Below are 10,559 nucleotides of genomic sequence, written 5' to 3'. Positions count from 1 at the left end.
TGACAAGTGAATTACCCATTCAAGAGATGGTAAAATGATCAGAATAGAGTGACGCTAGGATAGCAAATTTACAAACGAGAAGAAATTGCAATTGTTTCAGTCTCTTGCTAACATGATTGCATTCCAAACATATGTACACTGCCAATCGGCGAAAAACCTCAATGAGAGAATGAGGCTGGTAAACACCCTCCTAATCTGTTAGGCAGGTTAGAATCATGCTAAAACGACCATCAGACCAACCTAAACGAACTGCCATGAGTGAACAGGCTAGTTCTCATCGTCCGACTCAAACGGCTGAAGCCGCCTGACCGACTCCAGAACACCGGGGAAGCGAGAGCCAGGACCGGCGGTGCCCAAGATCGACTTCACCTTGGGCACGCTCATCGAGTGCAGCGGCGTGTTCCGGTTCACCTCCTTCAGCACCGACCTGACAGCAGCTCTCGCAGATGCATGGACCGCCGCCGCAGCAGCGGCGGGCGTCTGCCTGGCTGGGGACCTGGCGGTGCCGCTGGGGCCTGCCTCGGAATCGGCGGCGGCCTTGCCCTTCCCTTTCCCAGCTTCGTACTTCTGCATGTCGTAGAGGAGCTCCTTCTGGAGCTGCTTGTCAGCCACCAGGATCTCCTCGATCTCGTTCTTGTAGTCCTTGAGCAGGGCGCGCAGGCACTCCATCAGGCACCCCGTCAGCGGGCTGTTCTTGCTCTCTAGCAGCCGCTTCAGCTCGATGAAGATGGGGACTGCGATCTGGATCAGGTTCTTCTTCGCAACCTGGGTCACCGCCCTCCCTTTCGCCGCAAGGAGCGCGCTGGCTGTTCCTCCTCCGCCTTCCCCACCTTCGTCGTCCATCTCGGTATTCTCTGCACAGATGTTGGGGTGGATGCGCATCTCCTTGCAAGCCAGTATTTGCAGAGCATCCTGTTGAGAAAAACTAAATCATCACAACAGTGGAAAAGCATCAACAAATATAAAGCTATCCAGTCCTCGCAATTATTTATTTAACACACTAAGTTTGAACTATAAGAATGAGTCTAAAACTCAGGATGCATGTGCACATTGGAGGTCTGTCAAGTGGCAAGTAACCATGCTAGAAGTTGGATATCCAAGATACTTTCTTGGTTCAAATTGACAGGAAATTTGTGGGAAGCTATCGATTCCCTACCTGAAGTACAGCCCTTCCACCAGCATCATCAACACTGAGCAAGCCATCACAAACAGCTGCCAAGATCTCAGCACATAATTTGGCTGATGTGGCTAAAAGGTGCTCTGGTGCCATTTGTTTAAGCAAAGAGGCATAAATGTGCATTCGTTTTGACCTTGACCTTTCGTCAGTGCCACTGCAACAAATGAGCATGACAAAATTCAGCTCGGGATGAAACATCATTCATGCCAGGAGAGTTTAACTTGGTTTACCGAATTGCGAAAAGGGCAGGTCGTCTATCTGAACTTCCCTGAGACTCGCTATATGCACCGTGTCCAGTGCAATCATTTAGGACATATATAGCTTCAATAAAACTATTATACGCAAGGAGTGGTGCTTTAGCTGCAAAGTTTACGTAGATGTTAGGCAGTGACTTCAAACGAGAAAAGGTTAGTACAAATAGTAAATACCTTTTAAGATGTTCCCAAAAAGGTAGTCAGCCAAATGCCTTATCTTCTCTGACTCATCAACTAAACATGGAAGAAACCGAAGGAAGAGAATCCCTCTCCACTTTACGTAGTCCCTCTGGATAAAACAATAGTCTCAATAACAATGACGCAATATTTAGATCAAAACATTGAAGGAGTGATTAGCACCTGCAGCAATTTGGAGAGTAGAATAAAAGTTTGTCTTCGTACTACTTCACAGGGGTCACGCAGTGATTTTGTTATTTTTGACATATAACTGCAGAAACATCATAAAAGGAAGCTCGGTTAAAGTTCACATGTGCAAGCAAGACTTGAAATATTTTGAGAAATAAACATATGAAATATCTTCTTCATTCATCTGTGAAAGGTAGCTGATAAGATAATGTTGACAAAAACTCATTTACCATGGATGGACAGTATTACATCATTAACCTTGATCCCTTTTCAGAATACCATCTGACAAAAAATCAACTTTCTTTGGAGAAACATACACGATGGGAGTTACACAAATTAGTATATGATCTTTCATTGAGACCATTAACTAAGAGAATGGCCATAATAACAAAACAGAGGGAAACAAATAAGCCATGTTTCATTCACTAAAGAGTCGTCAGAATCAGCAAATTGTCTGAACTCTGAACATTGCAAGGGTGGAAAGACTTCAAATTATGATATTTTGTAAAGTATGACTGTCTAAGCAATCTTCATTTTTATTGAGAGAGAAAGTGATTTTAAAAAAAACACATATTCTGATATACAGGAATTTGTATCTGCTTGCAAGAAACAGAAATAAATTCTGGAAGGATAGTGAATAGTGATATCAGTATCAGTGGTTATATAAATAAGAAAAATAAGCTCACCAGTCAACCAATGCAGTATAACGGACATAGAAGTCAGCCATTGCAACCATGATATTATTCCGAAGGGTAGCCATATCACTCCTTTCAAGCTCCTGATTCATAGAAGCAACATTGACTATCTATCCGTTAAGAGTAGTCATAAGACAAGCACAGGATACACACCTGAACAAAAATTGGAATATATCGCTTGGCCACTTTGTCATCTACAAGGCATATTTTTGCCAATGTATCCCACGATTGTATATATAATGATGGAGCTAACTCTTTGAAAGATATGGTCCCACCAACAAGATTGTTTGGCCTCGACTCAGAGTTTCCAGAAGTTATGATTGTGTGCAGCAAAGGAGTTATGTCTTTCACATTGGCAGTGGGGCAAGCTAGGATCAGCGATCCAACAGTGAATACAGCAATAACTGCTTCTGATGTTGACTTTGATGTGGATGCCTGTTTCTTTCCCTTGCGTTTGCTACTCATAGGAGTAACGAAACTGTGACCCCTGGCTGATTCTGATATCTCTTTTAAGTATTGCTCAAGGATGTCAACAGCACTACGAATAAGTTGCTGCGCCCACTTCAGGATCAGTGTATCACCCTCCTTTGCTGTTTTCGCTTTCCTTTTACATAAAGTTTTCAGTGATTTTACATGGGCATCAACCTGTTTATGTATGCATAAAAAGTATGGTCAAGATGTGGACATGAATTTGTAGACATTTACACAATGCTACAGAAAAATATATATCAAGGAAAAAGATTATATGAATGTATGATGAACGTTGATGCAGAACTATGGCCTATGGGGAGAAAAAAGGGGATAATCAATGATCAAAACAGCAAAGATTATAATAATCTTGTATTCTTGTCACTAGATTCCAACAGGTAACGAACAGCAGAAATATATTGTGATTGCAGTGAGGTTTCAGCTAAGCTAGAAGGATCTCCATTCCAGAAAATATTGCTGATTATTATAATATTCACTGGCAAGCACAATGGATCTAAAGTTATGCCTTTTATAACTATGAAATGCTTATCTACATTTAGGACCATACCAAATGTCATAATTTACCAAAAAAATTTCAGAACAGTACATGTTGCCAAGTTCCAACAGATTGGGCAACAAGATTAGGGCACACTGCATAAAGCCTAGTAGATTTAATCCTTTTTTCATATGGCGGAATAAGTGAGATATGGTATTGTCAAAGCATAATGCCATGCTAGTTCAAAATTTAACTTTAGCAAAAGCAAATTAATTGGTACTAGTCAGTATTGTTTTGGATCGACTAACTGATTACCTCACTCAGGTTCATATCAAAATTCTCAATCCTTGTGAGCAAGCTGTGTGCCAATTCTGCTGCAGGTTCCACAGGTAGCTCCATGGAGACATTTGAAATAGTTTGCAAGAGTGATACACGATTAACTGCCCATAGTGCAGAGTTTGGTTCCACTTGAGAACAAGCTTTACCTCTGTCATCTTGTCCAACATTATCAAGGAGTTTCCAGTGGTGGGACAGGAACTTCCAGTTAACCGATTTTGGTGCAAAGGATGAGACCTCAGAAAGAAGCCACCAAGACCCTATAGGTGCAGTCCAATTCTCAATTGGCATACGATTTCTCAACCACAAGGATTCAGAAATTGTTATGATGTTCTGCAGTGAATTAGCAAGCAGTGGTTTCAGCTTCTTCTTCTTCCCAAGGCTTGCACATATCTTCTTTATGCATGGAGCAACCTCTCCATCACAAATGTTTTCCAGCAAATCCAGTGTCCCTTCAGGAAAAGCTTTCTCCAAGGAGATGGTATCATCATCCAGGTTCAAATTGGAAGCTTGGCAGATCCTATTAAGCACTAGTTCGAGAAAGAGGTTTTCACATTCCTCCTGGATGCTTGTCTCACTATCAATCACCAGCGGAGGCACAGCCTGAAGCCACTCTTTCATCACTTTCTCATCAGGAAATTTCCTAAACACCTCCGAGATGGCAGCAAGAGCAGCTTTGCGGATGCTGACTAATGGATCAGAGCATGCAGAACCCATTGCACAAAGTAGAGACTCATCAATGGGTCTCCCAATCAAACCAATCGCCTTTGTGATGAGCACAAGTGCAGCCTTCCTCACAGCAGCCTTATCATCAGTGCAGCGTCGTCTCAGCAATTCCCCAAGCCCCATGTCCCCAATCCTCATCACCTCCTGCAACCGATCAACCTCAACACCTCTCTCAGACAAAACATCAAGCGCCTGGGCTGCATTCGTTAACGCCCGAGCTCGAACCCCTCCCACACTATCAGAGCACCTCTCCACCAACATCCGGAGACACTTCAGGCCCCAAGAACCTTCCTCCAGATCACAGTCATCCCCATCAGATGGCAACAGGACCGGTAACATTGCGAGGACCAAATCCACAGCAAGCAGTCGCCCCTTCGCTTTGCCCTTTGACATGGACACCACATACCCAGCAAAACTCTCCCTTTCCTCTGCCCCCAATGCCCGCACCACTTCGACAATTGCTTCCACTGCCAGTGCCCTGGCCTCTGACTTATCCGGCGCCTTCACAGCCAAGTACCTTGGCAGGTACCCCACAGCCTTCCTCACCACATCCTCCCCTTCCTCGGCACCCAAAGGCACCAACTTCGTCACAAGGAACTGCACCGCAGCCACCCGTGTAGCAGATTTCGTCGCAGAGAGCACCACCGGGGCCAGCGCGCGTATCACATCCTGCACCGCCTCAGCGTGGTAGTCGGATCCAAGGACGGCGGCAAGGACATCGAACGCCGCGAGCTCCGCCGCGGTGTCCACGAGTGACCGCCGCGCGTCCGCGTGGTCCCGGAGCGGCAGCCGCCCCGCGGCGTCGGCGAGCAGAGAGAGCGCCCGCGGGAGGAGCGACGGCCCCGCCCGCTGGATCGGCGGCGGCTGGTGGCGCTGGTTCTTGCGCTTGCGGGGGTTCCCACCGCCGGAACCGGAGCTAGGGTTGGCAGCGCCGGCGGCGGAGGCGGCGGCCTTGCGGATGGCCAGGAGGAGGGAGAGGAACGGGAGCGGGGAGAAGAGCGTGAGGAGCGGGGAGGCCGGGGCGAGGAGGAGGCGGAGGTACGCGACGGCGGCGGGGAGCGGGTGCGCAGAGAGGGAGGCCTCGAGCGGGGGGAGCAGTGAGGACGCCGGGATGCCGGCCGCGGCGAGGCGGGGGAAGAGGGACGCGACGGCGGCGGGGGCGGAGGAGAGGAAGGTGATGGAGGGGAGGGACAGGGACGGGGAGGTGGCGAAGGAGGAGGATGCGCGGCGGTGGAGGGCGGCGAGCTCGTTGAGGACGGCGGGGAGGGAGCCGGAGGCGGACGCGGGGGACGCGGAGGCGGAGGCGGAGAAGGGGGAGTTGATGTCGTCGGCGGCGGCGGCGCCGTCGAGGTCGACTTCCATCTCGTCGGCGTCCATGGCGGCCGGCGGCGAGATCGGGGTGGGGGTAGGGACTGAGGGACAGGAGAGAGGAGGGAATTTTGAAACTTTGCGGTGGGGGGTGAAATGAAATTTGGGTTGGTAGGTTGCCCACGAGGGGTCTATCCTACGTATGTCCAAACGGGCGGCCCAGCACAGGCCCAGCTAGGCCCGGCCAACTTCGTACCGCGCCTAGCCCGGCACTATGCCTCTACCGTGCCGGGCCATGCCAGCCCACGGGCTGCACCAACAGCCCAGGCATGAGCCCACGGACCCATTTCGTGCCGGACCAGCCTGTAAAGCATGGCCGGTTTCAGGCCACCACAAGGCACGGCGGGCCCTCACGGCCTGCTCCCTGTGCGCCACCACAGCTGCCATCTCCTCCTACTAGACAAGCCGCCTATTTGCGCCACCGCCATCGCCTCCTGCTCGACGTGCCACCCCCTGCACGCCGCCGCTTGCCTGCTCTACGCGCCGCCACCGTCGCCTCCTCCACGTACTCACCAATCGCCACTGCTTGCTTGCTCGCCGTTGCAGCCGCGGAAGGGAGTGCACCAGCGGCGGAGGGAGGAGAGGAGAGGCGAAGCGATGCTGACGACGGAGGGAAGGAGAAGGAGGGCGGCGGTGGCGGAAGGGAGGAGAGGTGGAGCGGTGGCGGCGGTGTAGGGGAGGAGCTCTGCTCCGAGCCGAGAGAGAGGCAGGCAGGCGGAGAGGGTGAGAGAGGCAGGTGGCAGCGGGGGAGGGAGGACACGGCTTGCTACTAGGGTTTAGATTTAGTTTTATATGGGAGCGGAGGGTAACGGGCCTTTAATGGCCAGCTCTTCAAACCAGGTCCGGCTCGTGCCGCTCGGCGTGCTAGGGTAATGGCCCGGCACGCAATACCGAGTCGGGCCAACACAGGCACAAAGCTCTCCATGCTGTGCTAGGCTAGGGCTAGGCCAAAAAATCGATCTCCATGTCGGGTAGGTGGGCCGCATGAACATCTAAGTCTACCATTGGAAATTGGAATAGTAGCCGCACCCGCACAAGAAGAAACTATGGATGAAATTTTCATTGGACTATGGGGGAATTTTGGAGTTTCAAAGTCTCATCTAGACTAGAGGACCAAAGTATAAATTCAAATATTTTTAGAAGGACTTATATAATGCAAAAAATGCTAAATCGAGAGGGTTATCTCGAGAGCCCTCTCTATTTAGAAAAACCAAAGTGCACGTTGGCAACGCAATGTTGGATTGAGTTTTTCAGAAAAGGGAAAGAATAAAGGAGAGATAAAAAAATAGCAAATCTGATAGAGGAAGTAACAATGACGACATCTTTCGATTCCGACCAATGGCGACGCTCCGACGCCATTAGGATACAGAATTTGAGGTTCAGGTTGGGGGTAACCAGTAGTTCCAGGGGCAGAAAGAACGCTGAGGGAGGCTGCCGGCCCGGCAGTGAAGGCGGGTTGCAGGCGGGATGGCCGCCCACCGAGGTTGTGGGAAACAATCGGTGGGCGGTGGTCGCGACAAGAGCGTTGGTGTTGAGTGCACCACTGAAAGGACTAAGATGTCGTCTAGAGGGGGGTGAGTTGACCAATTCTTCAAACTTCACTCCACTCAGCAGTACTGTCAGGGCCAACCGGTTAGACCAGTTCAAGGCAGTAAGCACACCAAGTGTTGCTCAAGCCCATCCTCGACTTCTAGCACCAACTAAACTTGGAGAGTGGCTTCTGTAAATAATTTCTAGCACGTTAAAGCAATCCATGCACACAAGGTAAGAACACCCAAGTAGATTGAAGCGAAAGCACAAGAATTTGCTAGAAATCAACAAGTAAGGCAAACCAAATGAAGACACGATAATTTGTTTATCCAAAGTTCAGATTCACCCTAGTGGATCCTACGTCTCCGTTGAGGAGTCTATTGGAGTACGAGTCTCTTTTAACTCCCTTCCAATAAGCTGGGTCTCTTTCAACCACTTTTCTCGTTTCCACTAGATGATCTTTTTTCTTGCGGAGGCAAGATCGCATCCCTCACAAACTTGCCGCTCTCACCACACGTTCGGAGCTAGCCGACGACATCTAGCCATTTAGGAGGTACATCTCCAAGAGTAACAAATGCTTCTAAGGCTTTCTCGACGCGAACCACAAGTGCTCAAACTATGGATTGCTCTTCTCAACTCACTAATGCTCACACAAGATCACTCTCTTAACTCAACTCAAAGATTTCTTAAGAATCACTCAAGTCTCACAAAGGCTATTCTTATTTAGGTCAACTAAGAGCATGTTTGGTGTTGTCACCTCTTAATAGTACGGCATACCTATGCTCAAGAATAAATATAAATACTATACCATCCGCTTGAGCTTGTAAGTTTTTATCCATGCCATACTTTGATCAATAGTCACTTGAGGGCTCTCAATATTGATATTATCTTGAGTACATCCAACTTGAGCTAGTGACTTAGGATTTTCCATCAAACATGATAAGGTACACTTGAATCCTCAAGTCACTCCATCTTATCAACCATAATAGATTAGGTGCATTGCATTGTTTCCCTCGGTAAGGCTTAGATATGATACTTTGAAACCCTCCGGATACTAGTCACTTCACCTTAGCAATACACACATGGTCTCAAGCTGTCGCTTAACCAAAGCTTGCTTAGTCCCTTGCTCTATACTTCGCTTGATTTCTTCATCTATTCTTGTCACTTTAAGTTTAGCTTTGCTTATAATATCAACAATAAATTCCCATTTGAAATCCTATTCAAATGCTTGTTCTTGATTGATAATAGAATATCCCATGAATTGCAAGCTTCCAATAAGAAGACCAATATGTAACACATAAGCCCATATCCTTTTATCATAAACACATGAAGTCTTGCCATGTCCATTTGTGAATATCACTATTATTTTCTTATTGATCCCTTCACTTGTCAATCAAGCTATCACATGATTTGGAAACTAATAAATCAATCATAAAACATATTCCTAAGTTTTACTTCACCCTTACTTATCATTGATCATACAATTGCATCACGAGATCACATACTTGCTTGTTATCTTTATTATGAGCCATATATTACACATTCAACATACGAGACAATATTGTATCATAAATGTGAAAATAAAACCCTGCTCACAAACTTAAGCCGACAAGTTAGTCCTTTAATCGTTTTGTCATTCAATTCACCAAAACTCACTTAGGGGTCTAGATGCACTTTCAGCCACCGGTGGAACTGAGAGGGAGGCACTCTGATTCGTGTTGGCCGTGGTCGTGGGAGGCGGCGACGGCGACAATGGTGCTGTTGATGCCGGCTGGGAAGCGGGCCAGGAGGGGGGGGGGACAGGCTCCTTTGATTCGCATCGGCCTGTGGTTGTGGGGCGGCGACGACGGTGCTAGCGGTGCCGAAGCGGGCCAGGAGGTGGGGCCAACGGGGGTTCATGGCAAGATTCATACAGGGGCTCACAGCAAGGACTGGGATACATATAGGAAGAAAATGATAACATGCGGAGTGGAGCGGAAGGAAAGAGAAGTGAGGGATAAGGGTACCATGGGTCCCCACCGACTAGGATACTGGTCGGTCCTGATAGGTGGGTCCGCCCGACCATGCCGTGTGGACCAAGGCATAAAGACGCATGGAGCACAAGCTCGGAGCTCGGGCGAATGGATTTTGCCCGGATATCACGGGATATTTGTTGTAGTCCAACTCAGATTGTTTTCCATATAACAACCGACTAGGATTAGATCCTATCCAATTGTAACCCTAGGTCATCAACCTATATAAGGCGGCCAGGGACGCCCCCTCTCGAGGGTACCTGACATCCAACCACACCTCACGTTAACTCTTTGCACCTGCGATCAACAATATAATCTACCAGAACACAGGGCGTAGGGTATTACTCTCTAGAGACCCGAACTTATCTAAACCTTGTGTCCCTGTATTACCATTCGAGTTCTTAGTCTTACGATCTTCCCTGCTTACAAATCTACCACCTGAATAACCTCCTGGTAGACTGCCGGCTACTAAATCTGACAAGGAGGAAAGATAAAGTGGGGTCCACGCGTGTTAGCGTTAAATGGAGAAATGTCACCGCGTAGTGGCCTCCCTTATATAAACGTGACAGCATAGAATGCCAGAAGATAAGATGTTCTTCCAAATAGTACACTAGAATAAACAGTAAACTCACCGTAGAGCCACGTAATATCCTAAAGTGCGTAACTAGTAGAGTCATAAGGTAAAATCTAAATGGAGATAGCTCTCAATTTAGCATAACTTAAAAGCACTCCTGATTTAAAAGAGGAGGGAAAGAAGAGAAAACAGAGAGAAAGAAGTAGATATACTTTAGGTCATATGCGCACCTTCTTTCTCTCTGGTGGCGCCCTCCTTTTCGAAGAGCACCTCATCTTCTCCGAGGAAAATTCTGATTCTGATGAGTAGTTTAGGTTATGGATTAGGTTCTGTGGGGTTAGAATTTTCAGTTTGGGGAAGGGATATATATAGCTATTACATCTAAAGGGATGAGCTAAGGGAGCCTATCGGAACGCGGCACTAGGGTGTAGATAGAATAGGGAGGTGGCGGCGGCCATGCCACTCGTCATGGTGGTGGAGGATGGTGGCTAAGCTGTGCTGGTGCCTGATGAAATTGTGCTTTGGCCATATTAGGGATGATGCGGGGTCACGGGGTA

The 10,559-nt window shown here is 48.1% G+C and overlaps 1 protein-coding gene across 1 annotated transcript; it reads right to left on the bottom strand.

The window, feature by feature from the left end:
* On the bottom strand, positions 1 to 5,983 carry LOC117849895 (condensin-2 complex subunit CAP-D3). Its single transcript, XM_034731630.2, has 8 exons — positions 3,772 to 5,983; positions 2,646 to 3,137; positions 2,484 to 2,575; positions 1,792 to 1,879; positions 1,606 to 1,720; positions 1,408 to 1,537; positions 1,157 to 1,331; positions 1 to 912 (listed from the first exon to the last, which is right to left on the bottom strand). The coding sequence occupies exons 1-8, from the start codon at positions 5,893 to 5,895 to the stop codon at positions 268 to 270; spliced, it is 3,861 nt and encodes a 1,286-aa protein (XP_034587521.1). The 5' UTR covers positions 5,896 to 5,983; the 3' UTR covers positions 1 to 267.
* Positions 5,984 to 10,559: the final 4,576 nt, after the last annotated feature.

The sequence above is a fragment of the Setaria viridis genome, chromosome 3 (assembly GCF_005286985.2).
Source record: "Setaria viridis chromosome 3, Setaria_viridis_v4.0, whole genome shotgun sequence".
NCBI lineage: Eukaryota > Viridiplantae > Streptophyta > Magnoliopsida > Poales > Poaceae > Setaria > Setaria viridis.
This window is presented reverse-complemented; position numbering and strand designations above follow the sequence as displayed.